The sequence below is a fragment of the Vigna angularis genome, chromosome 11, assembly GCF_016808095.1.
Source record: "Vigna angularis cultivar LongXiaoDou No.4 chromosome 11, ASM1680809v1, whole genome shotgun sequence".
Taxonomy (NCBI): domain Eukaryota; kingdom Viridiplantae; phylum Streptophyta; class Magnoliopsida; order Fabales; family Fabaceae; genus Vigna; species Vigna angularis.
The window spans coordinates 13,506,251-13,532,919 of record NC_068980.1 but is presented as its reverse complement, the minus strand read 5'-3'; the positions used below and the strand labels follow the sequence as shown (position 1 = coordinate 13,532,919).

Below are 26,669 nucleotides of genomic sequence, written 5' to 3'. Positions count from 1 at the left end.
ATGATGTTAAACTCCAAAGATAATTCAAAATAAAAAATTAACATACAACTTAAATATAATCCAAAAATGCGAATAAATAAGTTTATAATATTGATAAGATTAGTAATAAGATTAGAGTATTGAATGAATAAATTTATAATATTTTATTCTCTTGAAACATTTTTTTTTTCATTATTACCATTTACAATACAATAAAAAAAATGTTAACTAATAATATTGAAATACAAAATAATAAATAATTAAATTAAACTAGGTGAATTGGTGAACCAACTCGGCTCACCACGGGTTCAACCCGATGAACCGGGTTAAAAATTGACTCGTATAAAAAAATTTCATTTTTTTTTTCAAACTCAACCCAACCCAAACCTATAATGACCCGGATTAATATGTGGTTTTAACCCATTTTGACACCGCTAGTTATAATATGATATTTATGGAAATGATAACTTCCTTAATCTTCAAATACGCACTTGTTATGATATTCCGATAGTTTCAAAACCATGACAGCAATTATATATTTTTATTATGGTTTGATTATAATATTCACTTGTTATACATAGTTAGTTTTCTATAACACTTTTATCCAGACAATTGAATAATAATATGGTAAAGATGTATACTAAGCTTTTTTACATGCCTTTTATATGTGATTACTAACATCCGTATAAAAAAATAAAACTGAACAATTAAAGTTTCTATTTTAAATTTATAGAATGTTGTTAAATAAGAATGGCAAATCGGATCTAGCTCGTTGGCCGGCCTGCTAATCCGACTTAAAAAAAGTGGACCGGATTAGGAGATTGAACCGTGAAACCGTTGCAGCCCGACCCAAAAGAACCCACAACCTGGCGGGTCCAATAAGCGAGTTTGGGTGGACCAACCCGCAACCCGTTTTGCTTATTCTTAGCGAGTTTGCTAAACCCACGAACCACGCTGCTACGCACTCAACGTTCAGGGAAACCACGCACGACGTTAACCTTCTCATCACCGACTACGTTTACCACACCCACTGCTGTTTTAGTCGACGGCGGCGAACCTCGCCTACGAGAGAGGTTCGTTTCTCTTTTATTGGCCCTAATTTCTTCAATGCGATTAGTCCTACTTCTTGGACTGACCCTAATTTCCTAACTCAATTCAATTCGCCCTAGTTCTTGGATTGACCCTAATTTCTTCATTCGTTTTGATTCGCCCTAAGTTCTTGGGTTTAGTTTCTGTTTCTTTTATTTCTTTGAGCACTTTCCGGTTTAGGATTGAACATTATAAGAATAATGGACGAGTCATTGAAGTTGTGCTTGGGGTCCGTTGAATTATGATTCTTTGAGGCCTCGTACTTACTGTGGTATTTTGTAATGATTGTTGTTGTTAGGTGGTTTCAATGGAACATACTGTTTCTGTTGATAAGACTAGTGATTTTGTTGATAGTTGACAGTTTTTTTGCTTGATGGTGTCATGGTGGTCTTTTGTAATCGTAAATGTACTTCTGTGCTTTTGATGTATCATTTTTTTTGTGTTGGTTCTAACTTACAGCGGAGAAATTTTTGTAAAAGCAACACGAGCCCTTTTTGTATTGTGGTTGGACAGGTTAGGAAACTCGAATTCTTGATTGCATTTCTTGTATTTACAATTGCTGCATGTTTTATGGCTGAGCTTGGATATCCAAAGCCTGATTCTAAAGAAGTTATAAAGGGTCTTGTAATTTCCCTCCTTGGAACTATGGTTATGCCGTGGTGAAGAACTGTCTTATTCAACCATTTAATTTTTCTTTTCTTTTAAAAGTAGTACTCTTTATGTTTTCAGTGGGTAGACTTTAAATTGCCTTAAAATGATAAGAGAAACTGAAGCAGAACAAATGTGTGACGTAGCGCGTAAGGTTCTCACCTGGTGAGGTGAGATGTATGCTGCCTTGCCCTAGCAAGCGGGGAGATACCACGGATTGAAAAAAAAAACAATGGCCTTGCAGTAGAGATTTAATTGAAGAACAAATTTGAAAATAGCCTTGTACATAAGTGTAGTTTCTCTTTCACAATAGCACCAAAACCTAACAATTTATTTTGATGATGATAATTATATTTTGTTGTAACATTTACCAAAAGCCCCAGGATATTTTTATATGTCAAACAGTGAGAGTGTCTACTTGTTGATGTAGGTTGCAGTCATGGTGCTAGAAAATGGTAAGAGGAAGAATCCAAACATTCTGGTGACTGGAACACCGGGGACTGGAAAGACAACCATGTGCACTACTCTAGCGGAAGCCACCCAACTCTGCCACATCAATATTGGAGAATTAGTCAAAGAAAAGAACTTACATGATGGTTGGGATGATGAGCTTGATTGTTACGTTCTTAATGAAGACTTGGTAAGCTGCCAATTTATAAGTTTACAACCATTTATGTAGGCTTTTGTTTGCTATTTAGCTCTGCTAAAGGAAGGCAACTTGTAAAGTGCAAAGCTAGAAAATAATTTACTCGACATTTATTTAAGTTGGAAAATACAATCTTATTTTACTCATTTCAATTTTGAATAGCCTAAAATATTTTGAAATGTTCTTATAAGTGTATTTTGTTTGAAGGTGTTGTTAGTAGGTCATTAGATTCTACACTATAATTAAATGGTGATCCTTGTCAAAACTTGCGGTGGCAGATATATTGAACATTGAACTGGAGACTATCTCTCTGTACGTCATGATTCCATTGTAGCAATTAGCAAAGGTTCATGCTACTTAATGGTACAATATTCCTGAATCAGTTTTTAATATCTCTTGGAGATCACTAATAACAAGATTGGGGTGGTAGATATATTGAACATTGAACTGGAGACTATCTCTCTGTACGTCATGATTCCATTGTAGCAATTAGCAAAGGTTCATGCTACTTAATGGTACAATATTCCTAAATCAGTTTTTAATATCTCTTGGAGATCACTGATAACAAGATTGGGGTCCAAGGTACTGAGTAAAGTTGAAACTTTTTTGCTCAACTCTTTAGTCAAAGTAACATCCTGAAGTGTGAGTGTTCCAAATTCTACACTTTGTAGATGCCATCTGCGGAGCAACATATCCTTGCCATTTATTCTTACTCCCCTAGTGTCTAATCCCTTTAGCTGTCCTTGTACCTTTCTCTTCTTGATAACAAATCTTGAAATTATTACTACAGTGCATAAATGTGCTGAACTTCCAGTAGTACACACTGAATCTATTTTTTCTTCTGAATTTTCCTTGACTTTAGTTGTTTATTTATACTATTGATTATGTACATTTGGTTGTAATTTCTTGGGGCTCTTCATTACCAAAAGAAAATGGAAGCTTCTTTATTTTCTATTATTAAGAACAATTGTGTGGAGATACTTTAGTTTGACGAAGCCTGTATTTGGTTTGTGTTATGTTGGATCAGATGAAATAATTTTAATATTATTTTCATCATTTATGCGATTCTTGACATCATGTGTATGTTGTTTGATTTATAGGTTTTATAATTTTACATGGTTTCTGTAGGTCTGTGATGAACTTGAGGATGTAATGGAAGAAGGCGGAAACATTGTGGATTACCATGGCTGTGATTTCTTTCCTGAGCGATGGTTTGATTGTGTAGTTGTACTTCAAACTGATAATACCATTTTGTATGACCGTTTGAGTAGGAGGTATGAAAGCACTTGTTTCTGTTATTGAATGTTGATTTTGCTACACTATTGTTGGTTTCATTATATAATTTTTCCCGTATATGTAACAGGGGGTACAAAGATTCAAAGCTTTCAAACAACATTGAATGTGAAATCTTCCAAGTTCTGCTGGAGGAGGCTAAAGATAGTTACTCGGAGGAGAAAGTGATTGCATTGAAGAGTGATAATATCGATGACATTAGTAGAAATGTTGCAACTCTGACAGATTGGGTCAGAAATTGGTCTTTACCCTCACAATCTTAACAAAATTATAGTAGTTTGTATATAGCCTTTTTGCATGATGAACTGCTACCGGTAGCAGATCTGCAGTGTGGTTAAATTTTCTTACAAATTTTGGTATGGCGTGTATCCAAGGCATTTAAGTTATGGGTTTTAAATTTGACAATTGAAAGGATAATTTTGCTGAGTTGTGATCCTAGGTTTCAATTAGTGTAGCGATGTTTAATTAAACTCGATGCAATAGCCGGCAAGTCTGGCCAGACCGGCCTGTCCGTCTAGTCAGTTTTTATTTTATTTTTTTGTCATCCAAAATGTAAATATTTTGAATTTTTATTTTTCCTTTTTGGACTGCCTTCTGATGTTGGGCTGATGGAGTCGAGGAAGGAAAATAATACTCACCTTAAACGAAGTGTTGTGTTGTGGGTGTGTTTCAATTTTTTTAATTATGTTGGATTGTGTAGGGAAAAAGGAAAATAATACTCGCCTCAAACGAAGTGTTGTGTTGATTATGTCGTATTGTGTAGTGAGAAGATTAGTGTTGTTGTGGTAGTGCTTGCTAGGCTGACGAAGATGAGATGAGAATAAAATAATGAAAGACGAAGTGAAGTATTGCACATTCAAATTTTTCAAATGAAGTGAAGAGCTGTTGTGTCAAATCACATAACACGAATGGTAAAATTGTAAATTGTGTACAAATAAAAAAGATAAAAAATCATTGTTTGGGACAAGTTTTAATAAAATAGATTGGGTATTTTTGGTATTTCTCTTGGGTATTGTTTTCTTATATAGATAGTTGATATAACTTCATGCATGTTTTGTATGAATTCTTCTTAGGCACAATCTCTTGCACTTAACACTAGAGTATTAGGACCTGTTGATAGCTTTGCAATCATTCTTTAGATTTTATTTCAGTTTCTATATACCAAGCATCTATTTCTAGCTGTAGTTCATTTTAGTATTTTATCCAAAATTGTTCAAAACAACACCATTAAAAAAAGGTCAATTTATTTACCTTGTTTTACCATTCCTATTTCTAATATTAACAAAATAAGGATATTAAGATGTTATTAGTTTGAGATTAATAATATTAGGAAGAAAAGGTAATAAAATGGTGTTTCATGTGAAAAGAAAAGACTAGCAAGGAGAATTTTCTCAAGTTTATCAACAAAACATATGATGTTATTTGGAGAGTTATTTATCAAGCATGGCTGATTTACTTTTGTACTTACCTAAATGATTGAAATTATTTAATCGGGTGTTTCATCCTACACCTCCAATATCTCATCTTACACCTTTTAAAATTACAATTTTAACCTTCTAATATTTCATCCTACATCTCTAATTATAATAATTTTAATTATTATTATTATTATAATAATATAAATTATATTTTAACAGTTATTTAAATATAAAATGTATTAAATGATATTAAATTTTCAAATTAAATTAAATAATTAATAATTATAAATAAAAAACAAATTTTTAAAAACTTTAAATTTTTCGGAAATGGAAAATCCGATATATGTTATCGGATACAAATATCCGATTATTACTTTTTTTAAATTTTATTTTCTATTTAAATTTAAATAATAATTTAATTTAATTTAATATTTTAATATAATTTAATATTTTTATATATATTAAATCAGACTTTATATTATTATTTTTTATTTTTTCTTTTTATTTTTATTAATTTTATTTTAATTATTTTGATTTTATTTTTTTAATATAATTATATTTTAATAATTATTAAAATATGAAAAAAATATTAAATTATATTTTAATTTAAATTAAATTAAATAGTTATTAAATTATAAATAAAAAACAAAGTTTTAAAAATTTGTTTGAGAGATGCACTATTAAAAAGAGATGTATGGTTACTTTAATAAAAAAGAGAAAAAGTAAAAAAATTATTTATTAAGGTTAAAAAGAAAATTTTATAAAAAAATTAAAAGTGTAGGATGAAGTATTTCAAGTACAGGGTAAAACATCTAAAATGAAATTTTTGAAAAAGTAAAAAATGCAGTATATAAAATATTAGAAGGTTAAAATTGTAATTTTTAGAGATAAAGAATGAGATATTTGAGGTGTGGGATGAAACACTCTATTTAATTTTACCAAACAGGGCGAAGTTGAATCGGGTCTGACGTCTTCAAAAGGTAAAGTTGTCTTAGTTGGCACGACTTTAGGTGAGTTAGGATGAAGTCGTATGGCATGGTGCGACTTCTATTTTTTTTTAAAAAAAACTTAAGTCGTCATACCTATTAAGGTTTCAGTTTAAAACTTTTTTTTTCTATTATAGTTTAAGGTCGTGTGAGATGTGATGAGTTTAGTTTTTTTTTAAAACTGAATTTGTCATTGTTGGGATACAAACAAAGTCCCACATCGGATAAACGAAGAGACAAATATGAGTTTATATACACATAGATATCTCCATTGGTAAGAGGCCTTTTGGAGTGGTACCAAAAGCAAATTTGTGAGGGCTTGGCCCAAAGTGGACAATATCTTACCAAGTGTGGAGATCTATGTGTGTGTCGAACCTCCCCAATAGTGGTATTAGAGCCACTGGTTTAGTTCTGGTGGCCGGGCCTAGACGAGTACGTCCCTCCATGATCAGGTGGAGCCAGGCAGGTGGCCAGTGGCAGATTCACCAGATGGCTCATGAGGGGTGGAGAGCTAGAGATGCTCAATGTTGACCATGGTGTACTCGGGGATAAAAAGACTAGAAAAGACTTCCACAGCAAGGGGAGGAAGGAGACCATAGTCATTTGTTTGAGGGAGGATGTTGGGATACAAACAAAGTCCCACATCGGATAAACGAACGAAGAGACAGATATAGGTTTACATACACATAGATATCTCCATTGGTAAGAGGCCTTTTGGAGTGGTACCAAAAGCAAATCCGTGAGGGCTTGGCCTAAAGCAGACAATATCTTACCAAGTGTATGTGTGTGTCGAACCTCCCCAACAGTCATACCTAATAAGACTTAAGTTAAAAATATTTTTTTATGTTGAATTGGTTTTTTATTTTATTAAAAGTAAAGTGATTTTTTTTAATTTTTTATTCTATTATGTTTAATGAAATTTATGGTTTTTTTTTCTTTTATTTATTTAACTAATACAATATTTAAAATTAATTTAATTAATTGAATACATGGCAAGGATTAAAGTAAAAGAAATTGTAGTGACATTAGTAAGAATAAGGTTAAATCCCTTAAGAAGTTCTTATTTATGTGGATTTTTTCAGTTAGAACCCCGTTTTATTGGACTCCTCAATTTAGTCCTAAAAAATAAAATTTGAGTCAATTGAGTCTTTGTCGTTAAATTAGCTTAACGAGTTAAATTTTTGATGAGCTGGGACGTTAACGTGACGTGCCATTGGTACGTGGAATTTGATAAAAGAAACATTTTAAAAATAAAGTTTCTTGGATCGAAACCTTCGAAGCTCAAGGCCATGCTACCGTCTTCGTTGCCAAATTCTTTGGCCGCGTTGACCTCATGTCCTTCATTTCCAATGTTCCAGAAAATCAAAGACCTGGTAGATTTTTCTTTTTATTTCTTTTTACTCTCTCTATAGTATTCCTAGCCCTACCTTATACTCCTATGCGTCTTGCCTATGCAACTTTGTTTCAGTCCTTGCTGTTCAAAGCATGCTGGAGAACGGTCAACCCCGTCAATGGTGCGGTGGGCCTTCTCTGGACTGGAAACTGGCACATCTATCAGGCATCCGTCGAGATCGTGTTCTGTTGGGGTATGCTCAGGCCCATGCTAGAGCTCATGGGACTCGCCTCTCCCATTGCCGCCGACGAAGAGACATTGGAAGTTCCATGCTCTGACATTTGAAGAATCTGAGACCCAAACCCGACTTATGGCTTTACGAACACCAGATACCATACCAGAGTCTCCTCCACCAGCAAACGCAAGCGGTTGGAGGAGCCAACGAAGCTTTAGGCGGCGCCCAATCTCGATCTATGACTGACGCTGATTTTCTTGCAGAAGAAGGTTGAAAACCGGCGGCCGGTGTCGCCATCGATGACCTCCGAGGAGTCAGGCACGATGACCTCCGATTTTCCCTAAATCCTTGTGTTTACATCATCTGCATATGCCACGTTTTAAAAGTAAGAACCCCTATTTTTAAAAGGTTTCTTTTATCAAATTCCACGTACAAATGTATGAGAATGCCACGTTTCAAAAACTGGCCACGTCAACGTTCCAACTCATAAAAAACTTAACCCCGTTAAGCCAATTTAACGATAGGGGCTCAATTGACTCAAATTTTCATTTTTTAGGATTAAATTGGGGAATCCAATAAAACGGGGATCTAACTTGGAAAAACCCACGTAAATAGGGACTTCTTAAGGGGTTTAACCTAAGAATAATTGCCACAAGACCTTTTTTGTTGTCTTCTAGGTCTTCAATGTCCTTTATCTTCGATAGATGGTTCAGATGATAGTGCAACTGGTATGGTAAATTGTTGTTCAATATTATCATGATTTTGACCATCGTCATTTTCATCATCCCCACTTTCGTTATCATATCATTGTGAGACATTGTAGATCAATAAAAATCCATAGGTGGAGTTGGATTGTAAGCAATTCGTGGTGTAGTTGTAGAGGTTCCAAACATGTTGTGAGATAGACATGGAAATTGTAAGACCCTAGAACCTCATGAACTTACCTAGTTGTAAAAAGTTTAAGTTATAATGTAAAAATAAAGTGCTGTCAGACTTGACATGGTTTACTATTTTAATTATAACTTTTTGTAAAAACTATCAATTTAGCTGATTCTTCTTTTATTGGATAGTGCACTGAAAGAGCTTCGATTTGAGTACTCATACGCATATTTTCGACTTCGGTAAGGGGGTCAACCGGACTGTCAAAGTTGCGGTAAATTTTGCTGCTGGGGATTTGCGTGAGCAGTAAAATTTTTTTGGATTGTAGGCAATGTGAGCTGGCTTGGCTGCGGTTCCTTTTGTGAGAATATTTTGGGGATCCTTTCAGACATTCCCTCCATGTTTTGGGGCTGGAAAGGAGTATGGGGCATTGTTTTATTGAATTATCATTGCTAAATAACAATTCCATGGGTCCTAGTGTGTCTAGGAATCATTTCCTTTAATTCCAAAGCTGAATGAGTGTTTTGGACAGCAGAGAAAGGCCCTTAGCTAGAGTATTTCGAAATTTCTAAGTGTGCTAAGTGTGGAGGTTGTCTTGGCCTGTGAAAGAAGAGAGGGATTCCAAGAAACTAGAGTTCTACCAAGGTTGTGGAAGAGATCAAGTTAAAGTGTTCAAGGCAAAAGGTAAGGGGGTTTAACTTGGGATATAACATAGTGTATGATGGGTAGAAGGTAACCATACAAATTGTTTCATGCTTTCTTCCTTGTGTGTTGAGATTAAATTTAACATGTTGAAGCATGTGTTTTTCTTCTTGGTTGTGAGTTTTATGAGTTGAGTATAACATGAGTTTTGGATATAAAACGCAGAATCTAAAAACTGAACTGTTGCGATTGTTCCCAGATTTATTTGAGACCCTTCCCGATATCCAAATCAGTCTTGTGAGTAGTCAAATTAAAGATAATTGAGTCTAGTTTACAGAAAATCAAGAATTAATTCAATTGGAGTTCGGTAGAGAGAGTAATGAGCAAAACCATAAGCAAAGGTCAAAACTGAGAAGACCAGAGAGTGGTGAACTTTTCCACTTTTTTATAATTTTACTGCAGCTAGATCTGTAGTACAAAAATTTAGATTTAGATGTCCAAAGAAAGATATTTGAGTCTACTTTCCATAAAAGCAAGAATCAACTTAATTGGAGTTTGGTAGAGAGAGTAATGAGCAAAAGAGTCATCAAAGGTCAAAGCTGAAAATACCTGAGCGTGATTAACGTTTCCGAGTTTTAATGACTTTACTGCAGCTAGCCCTGTGGTCCAAAAATTTAGATTTATATCTCCAAAGAAAGATAATTGAGTCTAGTTTCCAGAAAATTAATAATCAACTCAATTGGAGTTCGGTAGAGAGAGTAATGAGCAAAAGAATCAACAAAGGTTAAAACTGAGAAGACCAGAGCGTGGTGAAAGTTTCCGCTTTTTAATAATTCTACTGCAGCTAGTCCTGTAGTCCAAAAATTTAGATTTATATGTCCAAGGAAAGATATTTGAGTCTAGTTTCCAACAAAGCAAGAACCAACTTAATTGGAGTTTGGTAGAGAGATTTATGAGTAAAACAGTCAGCAAAGGTTAAAACTGAGAAGACCAGAGCGTGGTGAAAGTTTCTGCTTTTTAATAATTCTACTGCAGCTAGCCCTGTAGTCCAAAAATTTAGATTTATATGTCCAAAGAAAGATATTTGAGTCTAGTTTCCAATAAAAAAGAAATGAACTCATTTGAAGTTATGTACAGAGAATTATGAGTAAAATAACAAGCAAAGGTCAGTGTGGACAGCATTCAATTTTTTTACTCGTTGGGAATACTTATCTACACTCTTTGGCCAAGAGTGTGGGTAAGAGGGTATTGAGAATTCTCTTCCATTGTTGGAAGAGGAAAGAATGAATTATGAGAATGAGAGGACTGAAAGAGATTGAGGTTCGAGTGTGATGGTGAAACTGTGAGAGCAAGCGTTCTGTCATTTCCTTAGAATTCTTGTCGAATCGATGGTGTTCGTATTGCGATACGATAGTGTGTTGAGTCTCTGCGGAGACTGAGATTCGAGTGTCACCCTTTCCTCGTGCGCGGGGACTAGAGGGGGTTGAATGTCTCGCCCAATGACTTCTGCTCGTGTGAGTATAGTGCTCGGTGGGTGCGCCTAACCGAAGTTTTTACTCGTAATTCCTTGAGAGGTCGGGGAGATAGGTCTGAAGTTGCGATGGAGGACGGCTCGAATCGCCCTGTTTTGCGAAACAGGTTTGATACGACAAAATTCAAGGAAACAACAGAAGCTTGAGTAAATGATTGAGTTGTGAGCTTAATATTGTGATGTATTGTAATATTATGATCTTGATAGTCTAAGTGGTGATGGTCTGAGTTACGAGTTGAATATTGTGTTGTATTGTAAGGTTGTGACTAGGATAATCTAAGTTATGATATTTTGATATTTAAATTATATGCTATGTTAGGTTCCTCGTTACTCACCCTGAAATGTTGTGGTTGTGGTTTCCACCTACGATGATCGTACTTGTACGGGAGTAGATGGCGTTGCAGATGAGACAGAGATGAAGTAGCACGACGAGAGTTATGGGAATGACTATGGGGGACTTATCATGTTTTAAGTAATTTTATGTTTTTGAATATTGAATTTGATATTTGTAAGGTTTTAACTTTATGTTGTAAGACGCTTAAACTTTTGATGGTTTATTTCCGCGATGTTAAAAAAAAAAAAAAAATTGGCGTAAAAGTTTTGATTTCGTTATTTTCTAGTGGCACCCTGATAAGGGGTGTTACAGAAATAAGTTAGGCTGAGATGGAAAGATCGTGTATGTGGAAGGAACATGATGTACAGATGAAGATGGACCAACCATGTTCCCATGTATTTGAACATTTGAGTGCTGAAACATGCCAAAGTGAGCATCATACTACGATTGAAACTGTTGAGCAACACTAGAAGAATATCCAATATGATCATATTGTGGGGGAGGTTGTGGATGTTGAGGTTCTCGTTATGTATCATTCTATTGGAAATGTAATGGTTAATTTAATTTGAAAGTCAGATATTAACATTTAAAATGTATTAGAAAATGAACTTGCATTGTCAACTAACAATGATGGTTGTTGTAGTGTTATGCAGTGAATATTATGTTGTATGTACCATTGCATATGTTGTGTAGTATCACGCAAATGGCCATTCCCGTGAAATTCATCTCCTTCAATTAGACGGTTGTATCAATTATTCTACATTCATATCCATTGTTGATGATATTAAGGTCAATTTCTTTTTGTTCTTCCTCTCATATTTTATGTGTGAAGGTTATCCAAGTTTAATAATGGCTTAGGAGAATAAATTGAAAAAGTCTAAATTGATGTCTTACTCGGTCCACGCGATGCAACTCCACTTTAACAAAACATATCATAGGAACAATTACACGACTCACTAGGGGACTTCAATAGTTATAAAAGACCAGTGTAATAAAAAAGTTTGAGTATAGAAAATGTAAATATTGTTTATTTAATAACCTTTTTTGGTTATATATGCTTAAAAGTGTTATGTAAGAGTTGAAAGGCATAAGGAAGTATGTTTTTCCTTTATGTTGGATGAGACTGCTCATAACACATAATAATTAGGATGCATAACAAAAGATTAAGTGATAAGGATAAAACCATATTGTTAAATGAATAAAACATATGAATTCAAAATTAATAATTTCGCCAATGAAAAACCAAAGCCTTTAGCAATTTCTCGAGCAGTTAAAGGTTGTATAGTTGGAGATATACATGTGATGGGATCCAAAGCCCATGCATGTAAAAACACCATGCAACCTCCAATGTTCTCCTATTGAAGTCTAATCCACAATTAAAAGGACGATACAAACATCTCAAAATTGTTAATCCCCAACTGTAGTTAGAGACATTATTAAGGTAATCCAATAATGGAAGATACATAAGATTGATGTATCTAACATTAATAAACTTCCGTTTATAACCAAAATATGAGCTCATGCATATTGGGCTATGACAATGTTAATTGCATTATTTAGCAATTCTCGGAATTCATTGATTTACCATGATATATTAATGACATTCTCTTTAAGCATTGTACATGGTGGTAAAAAATGAAGTAGTGATTGACACCTTGAAATCAAACCAACAAGGCAACATCATCCAAAGTGATAGTGCACTCATCAAGAGGAAAATTATTTTCATTAAAATATTTCTATAACGAACATTAAATTAAATCTTTTAACAATTGTATAACAATAATAACAAATTTTTATACTAATAAAAAAATTCTATTAGTAATATCTTTTAAGAATTGTATATCAATAATAATATTCTATAACAATCAAATATTTCTATAATTAATAAACAATATTAGAACAACATATTATGGTAATATTATTTTCATATGAAAAAATATTTCTATAAGTAAGTCATATTATAGAGATAATAAATCACAATTTGTATTGAAAGTAAATTATGCACAACAAATTATGTATCACTTACAAGTAATCTGGAAAGAAATTAGGACAATGATACAAGTAATATGGAAACCTTGATATTTAGAAGACGATGTATTGATGAAAACATAATGAGGAGTAGAAATATGGAAACCTTCATATAAATAACACAACAATAGTTTGAATTTTAAAAATGGTAGTTTTAGTGGTGTTCAAGTGGGTACTTCAGAAATTTTGACTATGTTTTATTTTTGATAAGTTCTAATGTCTTTATTTACCACAACTACAACTCCCATTGAATGAAATCTTATCACTTCACCAACATAAGTTCTAAACAAGGCATATATGCAAACGTTATTTAAGGTTTATGCTTTTGTTGTATAAATGAAGAAGTACACTATTTAAGATATTAAACATAATCATCAAAAAATAATTCTCCTATATTGAGACCATATTATGATGGTGTAGAAGATAACTCTTATTTCATCTTGAAGGTGTGTTCTAGGCTTTAAAACCTTACATTGAAGGTTTTAATTATTGCAAGCCAATTATTCAAGTTGACAGATTGATTGAAAAATAGCAATCCATTTTATTGGTTGCAATTTCTTAGGATAGTAATAAGAACATATTTCCTTAAAAATTCACAATGGTTGAAGGAGAGATGAATGAAGCGTTGATTTGGTTTTTTCACATATAACACTTATATGTAACACCTCAACTTAACTTATGCTTCATAACAAATAGAGGGTCAAGTATCTTGTCAACACTACAATCATAAGAAGTTGGATGGGAGGATGAACGCTTGCAATCAGCGTATTACATACGACATATTACATCAAACTTAAACAAAAAAAATAAAAAATGTGAAGTTGAAGAGAGAACAAATTAACAATTAACATATGTATTCAAACCTGTCAATGTACAATACATTTTATTACTCTATACCCTCCTAAACCATTTACATTATGTAATTGACTATGTTGTTAAACAAGATCATCTAAAGAGACTACAGTGTCTAACAACTCATGTTTTTAAGTTTAACATAAAATACTCAACGAAATATTGCTTATAGAATGAAATGTCTAACAGATTGTATTTGCTAAAGAATAACATTGAATAAAGTATTTATCAATACAATTGTCTATCCAAAGTATTGAACGAAATAATCATTTACAATGTTTTTATAAATATAGAAATTTCATGTAAATATTGTCTAACAGACATAATTCACAAAAACGTTTTGATATAAGGGAAACATTTAAGTAAACACGCAGCTTAGAATTTAATATCCAAATACTGTTGAGCCAATAAGCATCTAAAATGAAATGAATCGTCTAGCTTATTAGTAAAACACACTAAACGGTATGAAAAGATATATGAATATGTGATATCACAACTGCATCTAATGCATAAACTTAAAAAGCATCTAATCACCATAGGGTATAAACAAAAATACAAAGCGTCTGAACACAAGTCATGCTAAAACTAAATATCTCTACAAAGTAACTCAAAACAAAATAGCATCAAACATTTATATCAAGCATCACGCCTAAGAACTTAAGTCGTCTAACACATCAAATGGCTAGGACATCTAATGGTTTGAATGCATGTACGTCTAAGTACTTTTTGTCTGTTGTGTTGTGCTCCCTTTTATTGTTTAGATTATCAACTTTATTCAAAAGCTAGCTCAGAATCAAAAGAACGTTTAGATACATGAGGATATATAAAGAAAGTTTCATACATACCTTTTGTCTGTCTCATCCGTACACAACATAGTTTCTCTACAAGAAAGCAACATATCTTCTAACTCTATCATAAAGGATACATACCTAGAAGAAAGTCAAAACCCTAAGTAACGGTCATCTCTCGAAGAAGACTATATAAAGAGGAGTCGCATAGAGAAAAAGTAGAAGAATTGTTATCATTTGAATTGTTATCGCCTAAAGCCTTCATTTTAAGGAAAATTCCTTTACAAGTTTTCATAAGTCATTGTATTATTCATATATTCTCTTTACGAGAGTTGTCTTCTGTCTTGTAAGAAACTAAAAACACTTGTTGTGTCATATTCAGAAGTGAATTCAAACACTTGTATTATTTAACTCATTAGAGTTAAACGTTCTACACAATTTGTCTAGTGTGGATACAATAAGTGGCTAAACTTGTTTTAGTCAGGTTGACTAAGGTTGAAACCAGGAGTGGTTGATAATACTTAGTATATACCAAGAGTGATTTGTACTTGTTTTAATATTTGTAAAAGTTTAGTGGAATCCCTTAAGAGGTCTTAAGGGAGACTGAACGTAACTCAGGTTAGGCGAACCAGTATAAAAATACTTGTGTTATTGTTTTTCTTGCTTAAAACATTTTCCTAACGCTTTATTGAAAATAAGCATGTCTAAAAACTATTGCAAATCATCTAACCCCTGCAATAGTCATTAAGCGTTGATTTGGGAAAAAACTTAAAACATTATTCAAACTCCCATTTTCTAGTGTTTTGCTACATTTCAGTTGGTATCAGTGATAACTTTAGGGATTGGTTCTTAACAGGAGTTGAGGAAATAATTGATATCATAATGGAAAATGAAGGATAAAAGGGGAAAAGTTCAGTCATTGGCAGTAGAAAATGATTACTTTTGTTTGAATCATGTCACATCGAAATGTGAGATATTGTGGAAAATAGAAACTTTATACCTCTAAATAGAGAAAGAAAACCATTGGCTGGAAGCTTTTTCTCAGATGATCATAAACTAAGCTATCTTTTGAACTCTAAGGCTAAAAATATATTAACATGTGCTCTGTGTGAAGACGAGTACAAAAAGGTACAATAATTCAAAAGTTCAAAAGATATGTGGGACACATTGATAGCCACATACGATGAAACCAACAAAGTCAAAGAAGATGAGGCAGTAAGTACTTCAAAACAGCTAAGCTCATCTGAAGACGAAGAAGAAGAAGTCAGACTATGTCTAATGGCTAACTTAGCTTGTGATATGTCAGATGACTCTAACGATGAGGTAGATTTTAATGATCTTCACTCTATCATTGAAGCATATGATGAGCTAATGTCAAATTCCTCAAAATTGTTAGAAGCTTGTCAAAATTTAAGAAAAGAATTTAAAATTTCTTCAAAAGAAAATGAGATTTTTAAAAATGATTTGACATCGTCTAAGGATGATGTAAAATCTTTACAACAAAAAGTTAGCAACTTGGAAAGGAAGCTAATTATTTTGAAACAAGAAAATGAAAATCCCATTTTGAAATATGTTAAACTAGTAGAGAACACAATTGTAGCTCAAACCACGAAATGCGTTGATAATTCCCTATTTTTGCACTTTTATTTGTGTTTAGAAATCTTTCTTCACTTCTTTTAGTTTTTAATTGTGCAAAATTAAGATAATTTTTAGATTTTTCTTCAATTCTTTAGATTAGTAAAATTTTAGTTAAAAATAGGTTTTTAGGAGTATTTTTTTTTTGTATTTGTAAATAATTAGGAAATTAATATTTTTTTAGAAAACCTTATAATAAAAATCTTTCTCTTTAATTGCTAAAATACCTTTCTTTAATTGTTGATTATTATTTTTTTGCAGATTAGGCCATTTGAGGAATTGGGCTGAAAAATTGAGAGCATGAAGCATTGGGCTGAATCTGTGAGCATCATTAGGACCTGATCCAATTGAGGCTGATTGACTTTAGTCAACTGTGCTTAAATTGGTCAGCAGAAGCAATTTGGGCTTGTTCTATATTGGGTCGATTCTGGAGTGAGTTGAATTTAGTGAAACAATGCGTTTAGTGGAGAGGCGCTGCTACCTTTGCAAAGGGGTATTGCTCAAGACATGCCTCATTTGGCAGAAAACACCCGTTTGTGCTAAGGTTTCGCTACAAGAGAGAAAGCGAAAGAGATGAAGAAAAGTTTGCCTTATGCTTGTGTGTCGTTGCCTAAAGGAGAATAAAGACGAATCATCACACATGTGGAGAAGCTTGCATCAGCGAAGGCAATCAGAGGGCTTTGAGAGCATGATGAATGGAGACTGTTGGATCAAGAAGAAGAAGCATCGAAGGTTTTTCGTTCCTCTTTCCCTTTTTCTTTTCTTCTGGTTTTTACCCAAGGGTTGTAAATAGGTTAAATAGTGTGTGAAACATGAAGGGTGACAGACTCCACGAGAGAAATGATTAGAGTTCGCGAGTTTTAGGGTTTTACGCGCTTTTCGTAGTGTAGATTCTAGATTCTCTCGTTGTTGATCGAGGCTCACGGTCGTGACTGCCCGTGGTGGTCTCGCTCATGCTTTTCTCGGTGACTTTTTACTTGTAATTCCATTTTTCATTTCAATGAATTTCAACTCCACTATATTGATTCTGCTTTGTTTCAGTTGAATATAGTGAAAGCTCCCTTGTGTTTAATATACATATAGGGTCATCTATTTATAATAGAAGAAATATGGGTTAAGGCCCAAATACAAATAAGAAATAATAACAAACTAACTAATAAAGATAAAAGATAAAGATAATATATCTAACACTCCCCCTCAAGTTGGAGCATACAAATTGTATGTACCAAGCTTGGAACAAATAAACTCAATCCGAGGACCCCTTAATGACTTGGTCAACACATCTGCGAGTTGATCATTTGACCCAACAAACTCAGTACATATTTCTTTAGTCAACAATTTTTCACGAACAAAATGACAATCAATTTCTATATGTTTAGTCCTCTCGTGAAACACTGGATTTGATGCAGTTTGGAGAGCAACTTGATTATCATAATACATCTTCATAGTATGGATGTCACAAAAATTAAGCTCTTGAAGGAATTGTTTCACCCATATAACTTCACATGTGAGTGACGCCATCACCCTATACTTGGCTTCAACTGTTGATCGAGCTACTACATTTTGCTTCTTCCTTTTCCATGAAAAACACAATATCCTTTAATAGACCGTCTATCAATAGGCGAACCTGCCCAATCTGCGTCACAATACCTAGAGACCTGAATGCTTCCTTTATCTTCATATAACAATCCTTGCATGAGATCCTTTTTTATATACCTTAAAATGCGAATGAGAGCATTCTGATGGTCAACACAAGGAGCCTGCATGAACTGACTAACCACTCCAACTGCAAAGGATAGATCTAGCCTTGTAATAGTGAGATAAATCATTTTTCCAACCAACCTCCTATACCTCTCTAGATAGGAGAATAATTCACCTTCTTCTGTCCTTAATTTTTGGTTTGGGTCCATGGGGTTGTCTACTGGTCTGCAATCAATCATGTTTGTTTCTTGTAATATATCAAGGGAAGATTACAATTCCATATTTTGATTGTGCTACTTCAATGCCTAAGAATTATTTGAGACTTCCAAGATCCTTGGTTTGGAAATGTCTACACAAGTACTCTTTCAGTTGAGATATTCCAACAACATCATTTCTTATAATGACAATATCATCAACCTATACTATTAAGTAAACACATTTCCCAAGAGAAGAATGACAGTAAAAAAACGAATGGTCTGCTTCACTACGTTTTAGCCCAAATTTTTTAATAGTGGAGCTAAACTTACCAAACCAAGCGCGTGGTGATTGCTTGAGGCCATATAGAGATCGATGCAATTTGCATACCATACCAGACTCCCCCTAAGCAAAAAATCCAACAGGTTGCTCCATATAAACTTCTTCCTCAAGATCATCATCTAGGAAGACATTATTGATATCCAATTGATGAAGTGGCCAATGACGAATAACTGTCATGGCAAAGAAGAGGCGAATACTAGTCATCTTGGCTACAGGAGAGAAAGTGTCACAATAATCAAGACCATAAAACTGAGTGTAATCTTTTACAACAAGTCAGACTTTGAGCCGATCAATTTCACCATCAGGATCGACTTTAACTACATACACCCATCGGTAACCAACCACCTTTCTGCCTGGGGGAAGGGGCACCAGCTCCCAAGTATTACTATGGTCAAGAGCCTGGATTTCTACAATCATAGCTTGTTGTCATCTAGGATGATCAAGTGCTTCTTTCACATTCTTGGGTATAACAACAGAAGACACTAAGGATAAAAGAGAAAAATAGGAGGGCGACAATCAATGTAGCTAAGAAAATTATAAATAGGATGAGGGTTTCGAGTGGAACGAGTACCTTTTTTGAAGGTAATAGGCCATGTTGAACCATTTTCACCAGGAGGTGTGGGAGAAGGTAACGAGGGAGAAGAATCTGAAGTAGGAGATTCACCATTGTCTTGGGGAGGTGGACTATCCATTGGGGCCCTATGTGGGATGATCTCAGTATGTGGAGAAACAGCTGCAAGAGGATAGAGATCAAGACCTTGAATGACAAAGACAGGTGTAGGAGGATTGGGATCAAGACTTGGAATCACAAAGACAAGTGTAGTAGGATTGGGATAAAGACTTGGAATAATAGAGACGAGTGAGCTATTGAACTTAGCCACTAAAATAGGAAGGACCTGCTGGAAGATAAAAACATCCTGAAGAGATGAAGAGAAGTAAGGAGTCTGTTCAAAGAATGTGACATTGATAGACATGTAATACTTCTTAGTTTCAGGAGAGTAACACCGATATTCCTTTTGGAGTCGAGAATAGCCTAAGAAGACACATTTGAGAGCGCGAGCGGAAAGTTTGTCTAAACCTGGAGATATGTCGTGAACAAAACATACACAACCAAACACTCGAGGAGATGTATGAAAGAGAGGACAATTAGGAAAGAGAATGCACAAAGGGAATTTATGATCAAGAGAGGAGGCTGACATCCTATTAATAAGATAACATACAGTTAAGATCGCATCCCCTTAGTGATGGACAGGAATATGGGCACCAAGCAAAAGGGTATGAACACTTTCAATCAAGTGTCTATTTTTTCGTTTTGCTATACCATTTTGTTGCGGTGTGTGAGGAAGTGTAGATTGATGTAAAATACCATGGGAACTCAAGATGGCAGAAAAGGAGGATGAGAAATACTCTTTTGCATTATCACTTCTTAATATTTTGATTACTTGATAAAATTGATTCTTGATTTCATTCAAACATGATGTAAAGATGGCTAAAAATTCGGAACGATTTTTCAGAAGATAAACCGAAGTACATCTTGAATATTCATCAATGAAGGTAACAAAATACCTAAAACCAAAGGAGGAGATACGACTAGGTCCCCATATATCAGAATGGATGATGGAAAAACTAGAACTGCATATTGATTGAGACCGTTTAGGAAAGGAAGATCCAACATGTTTTCCTAATTAACATGACTCACATTCTAAGGTCTTGAGACCACTAAGTTCAGGACACATTTTTTAATTTGGACAAATCAGGATGACCAAGTTGATCATGTAACACTTTAGGATTAAGAGCAGCAACACAAGACACCCTTGGACGAGATCCAAAATTGTATAATAAGTTAGCTTCATATCCTTCTCCAATCTGTCTCCTCGAACCACGCTCTTGTATAACAAAAGATTTGTGATCAAAGATTATTGAACAATTTAACATTTTAGTCAACTGCTTAGGGAAATTAAATTAAAAGAACAATTAGGGACAAAAAAAACAGTTGACATTGAGGGGGGGAGACAAGGAAACATGTCTGACTCCATTTCAGGAAGTTTTAGATCCATTTGCAAGGGTTATGAAATAAGGGTTTTCTCGAAAGGAAATGGATGAGAACAAAGAGGTATTACCAGAAATGTGATCAAAAGCACTTGAGTCAATTACCCATGAATTTTTACCTTCCATGGATTAGAAACACAGGCTGTTGATGTACTTGAAGATTGAGATGATTGTGCCAAGCTATTAGACTTTAACCTTAGATACTCTTGATATTCATCCTCGATGAACTTAGAAGTGGAAGTTTTAGTCTTCGAAGTGGAAGTTTTAGTATATGAAACATTGGCGGTTTTGGAAGGGAAACCATGTAAGGAGTAGCAATTCTCTTGAGTGTGACCCATCCTTTTGTAGTATGTACATTGAGGACGTCCCTGACCTCTTTGTCCTCCTCCTCTAATGCCACATCCTCCTCTTCCTCGTGTGGCAACCATGACAGATGGCTTCACTAGTTCATGTGCTTCCTGAGTTTGAGTTACCGGGACATGCAGAAGGAGAATGGTCAATGTTTCCATGGAGGGGATCTCATGACTGGTCAGAAGTTGATATCTAAGGTGATCAAGATCAAGATGTAGGGCGCGAAGGATCAACACCATGTAAAATTTGTCTAATTTCTTTTTGATATCCTCTAATGGGTCCACTTCCAAAAACATCATGAGTTCTTCGACATCAGATTGAGCTTCAGCCATGAAGGACACCATATCATGGTTTACCATTTTAAGATATATAAGCTTGTTTGTAGTGTCATAGAGACGTTGAATATCGTTGACATAGATGGTTTGAGCTTTCTTCCAAAAAGGAGTGACAAGTTTTGAAAGCTCTTAGAGAAAAAAGAAGTTTGGGTTCCACTGATTGCCATAATAGGACACACAATTGGAAATTTGCTTGCTTCCATTGATAAGCTTTTTCAACACGCACATGGCTTCCATCTCGCTCAAGGTGGTCATAATGCCCTTGGTCAAGGAACCAAATTTCAACGGAAGCAGACCATGATATATAATTTTTACCATTGAGCTTCTCGAAGGTAATTGATGGACTATCGGATAAGGAAAGAGTACTACCAGACGCCATCTCTAAAGAAGATGAATCACATCAGCGAGGAACAAGAAAACCCTAAGGGTTTAGACAGACAAACTGTAACAACAACAATAGTGGATGGCAAGCGGCGATGGACGACCGACGGATGAGAGACGGCGACCAGCGTTTGACGACCGACGATGGTGGCCGACGGACGGCAGATAATGACACCGGTGAGACAAAAACCAAAGCGGGATTGATCCGCTTTGATACCAAGTTAAGAAGTGGACTTTAAGCCTAACTCAATCCCACAAAACTGGCTCATAAGGTGAGCTTTACACCCACTTATATATTATAAATTGACCTTATCTTTAATCGATGTGAGACTTTCAACACACCCCCCTCACGTCGAGGTATAGACATCATCTCAAGCGTGAGACTAAACATTAATGGATGTTCCAATAGCGGCTCGATAGCGGGTAGAACAACATGTCCAATAAACAACAATAATCGCCAAAATATGCTCTAACATAGCTCTGATACCATGTTGAATATAGTGAAAACTCCCTTGTGTTTAATATACACATAGGACCATTTATTTATAATAGAACAAATATGGGATAAGCCCAAAATAAAAATAAGAAATAATATCAAACTAAGTAAGAAAGATAAAAGATAAAAATAATATATCTAACAGTTTCAACTCTGATTCTGTTTTGTAATTGATGCAATTTAAATATTTTCTATTGATTTAGTTTTTATTTTAGGTTGTTATTGCTTTGATAGTGATAATTGAGGTTTATTTTGAGTTTTGATGCTTTTGGTTATTTGATTTGAGTAGTTTAGAATTAATGATCTGATTTAGTTTTGTTTCAACCTGTACATTCTTGTTGTTACGATGCTTTTCAATCTTGAGTTTTAAATTCTATCCAGTTTGGTTTATTTCACGTAGTGTAGAATTAGTTTATAGACTCTTCTTTATATGTTGTTCGACACCTTTATTGAGATTGTTGATAGGGGAAACACTAGTTTAGCTGAACCCACACAATCTCAGTGATATCTGAGTTTTTTATGATGACAACACATAATTAATAACACACATGTATTTGGTGTTACATGTTCTATGCTTACATGTTATATGCATTTTTGAGAACATGATTGTGTTGTTTGTGTTGTTCATTGCATTTCACTGTGTTATATATGTGATTTTATACATGAATGCATGCCACATGTTTTTGGAAAAGAAAAACCACAAACACTTTTGTTGAACTTAAATTGTGTGGAAAAACACCAGTTTTAAGTCGATTTCATTATGGGGTGAGTCGATTAAAATGCGTGTATTTGCACAAACGTTTTCAAGTGTGCTGTGAGATTTTTTCAAAGAGAAAAGTTTTCAAAATTGGTTTACTCTGTTATAAAGTCGATTACATGTGTGTTGCGTTCGGCTGAGTTGGTTATGTTTTGAATAACTGTTAATGCTTGATATAACAGTCACAACGGCTATATTTTTAAATATGTTGACCAAGCATTAAATGAAATTCGACTGCATTAATTGTACATTCAATTAACTGCATTGATTGCTGCTAACTACAATAACATAATTGCTATATTCGATTGCATTAGTAGCTTAGTCGGTGAAATGCGTCAGAGTTGTGTTTATCTATAAATTGACGCGAATTTGATTTTTGTAATCTAACAGTTTGTGATATCTTTTGCAGAAAGTGCATTCTTACAGAAAGAGAGAAATGTGACTAGAGCAAAATATTAAAAAACATACCTGCCACTTAGGAGTAAGTCTAGATTCTTTAAACTGCACCCACTCCTCCTTAGTTATTTTATATTTTATACAAGGAGTGTCGTTTTGTTTAGAGCCAAAGACGTATTCACGTGTCATTCTCGTCTTGAAGTTCGTCCACCAGACTGCAATATGGGATAAAATCTTCTTCCTTATCCTTTCATCATTAGGGATATTCCAATTTTCCTGTTAAAAACAAAATTAATGCTAAAGCATGATCAACAAAAATAAGTCAATGATGGAAGTAAAACATCTTAAACATACCAAAATATCCTGCCATAGTAGATTTTTGTCAACCTGTGGGACATCATCCCAACAAGTAGCAACAATAGGGACATGTGCTTTTGCGATCATGCCCAAGTAACTTTTGAACGATGTTGCATGTGCCCCAATACGCACAAATGTTCGGGGATCAAACTCCACCGTCACAGGTTTCTCATTAACTCGACGGGATGTGACATCAGGCATCCGAGTCACAGATCTACCCCCTCCTCCCGTCTCCAGAGCTCGTCATACCTGTTTACAAAGTGTTAGTACATTATATTTAGAACAGAAAAAATAAATAAATTGTACAAGTAATTAAAACAATGCTAAGACACCTATTTATCCCATATGCCTTCGTTGTGATCACATCGAGTTGCATGTATTTCATCGGGTACATCATCGACCTTATTTTCAATGGTTCTTGATGAGAAGGAGCTTGTCTCAAGTATATCTAGAGAGTCTTCATCATCAGTTGTGTGCATGGCTCTACCTTCCAATACCACTGGCCATTTATGATTCACTAGGTCAGTGACATAGAATATTTGTCTTGCTTGACTAGCCATAATAAATGGTTCATCTGTGTAAGTCATTTTGTTAAGATCCACCAAAGTGAATTTGAGGTCTTCTGTCAACTCATTTACACTTGAAAACTGGAACTCTAAAAGTGACATAATCAATTTCCCAAATTTATTGTATTATTCCAAAATAACTAATTGATGTTGTAATTGGATTCTTATCCTTGGAACTGGAAAAGTGTACAGCCTCAACTTGTAGGGTAACTCCATTATTTTGAACTCTACTTTTATTGTCTTTCTTCTTTGAATAGAACAAGTAATTGTTTATGTAATAGCCGCCGAAAGTGATCACATCAATGTTAGGTCCACGAGCTAGTCTCAATAGATTTTCAGAAACATTCGGAGTCGCATAAATCTTTTTTCTTAAACCAAGGTAAAACAGATTTGTTATGTTCATTAAGTGTCCACTTTTCACTCATACATGGATGTGCTAACTTAATTTCATCAATGTGTTGTGAAATGTAAGGAATAACATCCTCTGTGTTGTTTAAAATGTACAAATGTTCTTGATTAACTTCTTTTCCACTAACACTTTCAATCCTTACTCCTCAAATTCCCTTTCCTTCACGTATGTTTTCATGTCTTTTCTTTGGAAGTCCTATTGGGTCACAACTTGGCATATAACTTGAGCAAAATTCAATGGCTTCCTCTGCAATGTAGCGCTCTATAATCGAAGCTTCCGGTCTCAATTGATTCTTAACATATCCCTTTAAGATCTTCATGTATCTTTCAACCGGGTACATCCACCTCAAGAAAACCGGCCCACATATTCGAATCTCTCTCACTAGATGGACAATCAAATGAACCATGATATCAAAAAATGAGGGTGGGAAATACATTTCCAATTGGCACAATAGTCTGATGGCCTCATTTTGCAAATCATCTAACTGTCGAGGATCAACAACTTTCTTGCAAATGGCATTGAAAAACAAACTCAAACGTTTGAGAATACCTCTAACAGAGACAGGTAATATGGCTCAAATAGCTATTGGTAAAAGTTGTTGCATTAAGACATGACAATCGTGAGACTTTAAACCAACCAACTTCAAATCTTTCATAGAAACAAGGCTACTAATATTCGACGAATAACCTTGTGGAACCTTCACACTATGTAAACATTGACAAAAAAATTGTTTTTCTTTTTTTGAAAGAGTGTGACAAGCTGAAGGAAGATATGTGTGTCTTCCTATGGATTGCGGATGTAACTCAGAACGGATTCCCATGTCAACCAAGTCTTGTCGTGCTTTCACTCCATCTTTTGTCTTTCCTTTAATGTTTAGTAAAGTCCCAACAACACTATCACATACATTTTTTTCAACATGCATCACGTCTATGCAATGTCGCACATCAAGTTTACACCAATATGGAAAATTGAAGAATATTGATCGCTTTTTCCAAATGTTTTTCTCAACGGTCTTCTTTTTATGTTTTCCGAAGACAACATCAATGTTCCTCACCTGGTCGTATAGTTCTTCCCTATTACGTGGTCTGCACACTACATCATCCTCTGGACTTCCATTAAAGGCTTTTTTCAATCTACGGTAAGGGTGATTTCGAGGAAGGAATCTTCGGTGTCTTGTGTATACAGTTTTCTGCCCATGCTTCAGTTGAAGATAGCTAGTATTTTCTTCACAAATCGGACATGCAAAATGACCTTTAACACTGTAACCACTCAAGTTCCCATATGTTGGGAAATCATTTATGGTGCAAAACAACATTGCACGCAAACGAAAGTTTTCTTCTAAATATGAATCGAAGACCTCGATGCCCTCTTCCCACAACATTTTTAAATCGTTAATTAACGGTTTTGGATAAACATCAATGTCATTTCCAGGTTGTCTAGGACCCGATATCATCATAGACAACATCATGTATTTTCTCTTCATGCACAACATAGGAGATAGATTGTAAATCATCAAAATAACTAGCCATGAACTATGTTTGCTACTTAAGTTGCCATAAGGATTCATACCATCGGTAGCAAGTGCAAGTCTTAAGTTTCTCGGCTCTGCACTAAATTCGGGAAATGTGCCATCAATGTTCTTCCATTGTGGGGAATCAGCTGGGTGTCGAAGAAGATTATCACATTTTTTTCCCTCAACGTGCCACATAAGATTCTTCGCATCTTCTTTAACAGAAAACAATCGTTTCAACCTAGATACTATAGGTAAATACCACATGACCTTAGTCGGTGGACCTTCATTGTGTTCATCGTTATTTCCATCAAGTTTCTTCTTAAATCGTGACGAACCACACGTCGGACACACCTTCATTGAAGCATATTGATCTCTATATAATACAGTCATTGGGACATGCATGTATCTTTTGGTATTCCAAACCCATCGGACATAGAATTTTCTTCGCGTCGTAATTACGGATAGGTAACATGTTATTTTCTAGTAGCATCTCCTTCAGCAAGTC

At 34.6% G+C, this 26,669-nt stretch overlaps 1 protein-coding gene and 1 pseudogene across 2 annotated transcripts; both read left to right on the top strand.

Annotated features, from left to right (window-relative positions):
- Positions 1–895: 895 nt before the first annotated feature.
- Positions 896–4,081, top strand: LOC108332476 (adenylate kinase isoenzyme 6 homolog). 2 transcript variants are annotated; one of them, XM_017567758.2, is made up of 5 exons: positions 898–1,052; positions 1,528–1,581; positions 2,147–2,356; positions 3,491–3,636; positions 3,726–4,081. In XM_017567758.2, the coding sequence occupies exons 3-5, from the start codon at positions 2,156–2,158 to the stop codon at positions 3,916–3,918; spliced, it is 540 nt and encodes a 179-aa protein (XP_017423247.1). In that variant the 5' UTR covers positions 898–1,052; positions 1,528–1,581; positions 2,147–2,155; the 3' UTR covers positions 3,919–4,081. The 2 variants fall into 2 exon arrangements, with proteins under 2 accessions (XP_017423249.1, XP_017423247.1); XM_017567760.2 differs by lacking the exon at positions 1,528–1,581 and having other exon boundaries at positions 896–1,052.
- Positions 4,082–6,419: 2,338 nt separating this feature from the next.
- Positions 6,420–7,971, top strand: LOC108332781 (LOB domain-containing protein 37-like; annotated as a pseudogene).
- The last annotated feature ends 18,698 nt before the right edge of the window (positions 7,972–26,669 follow it).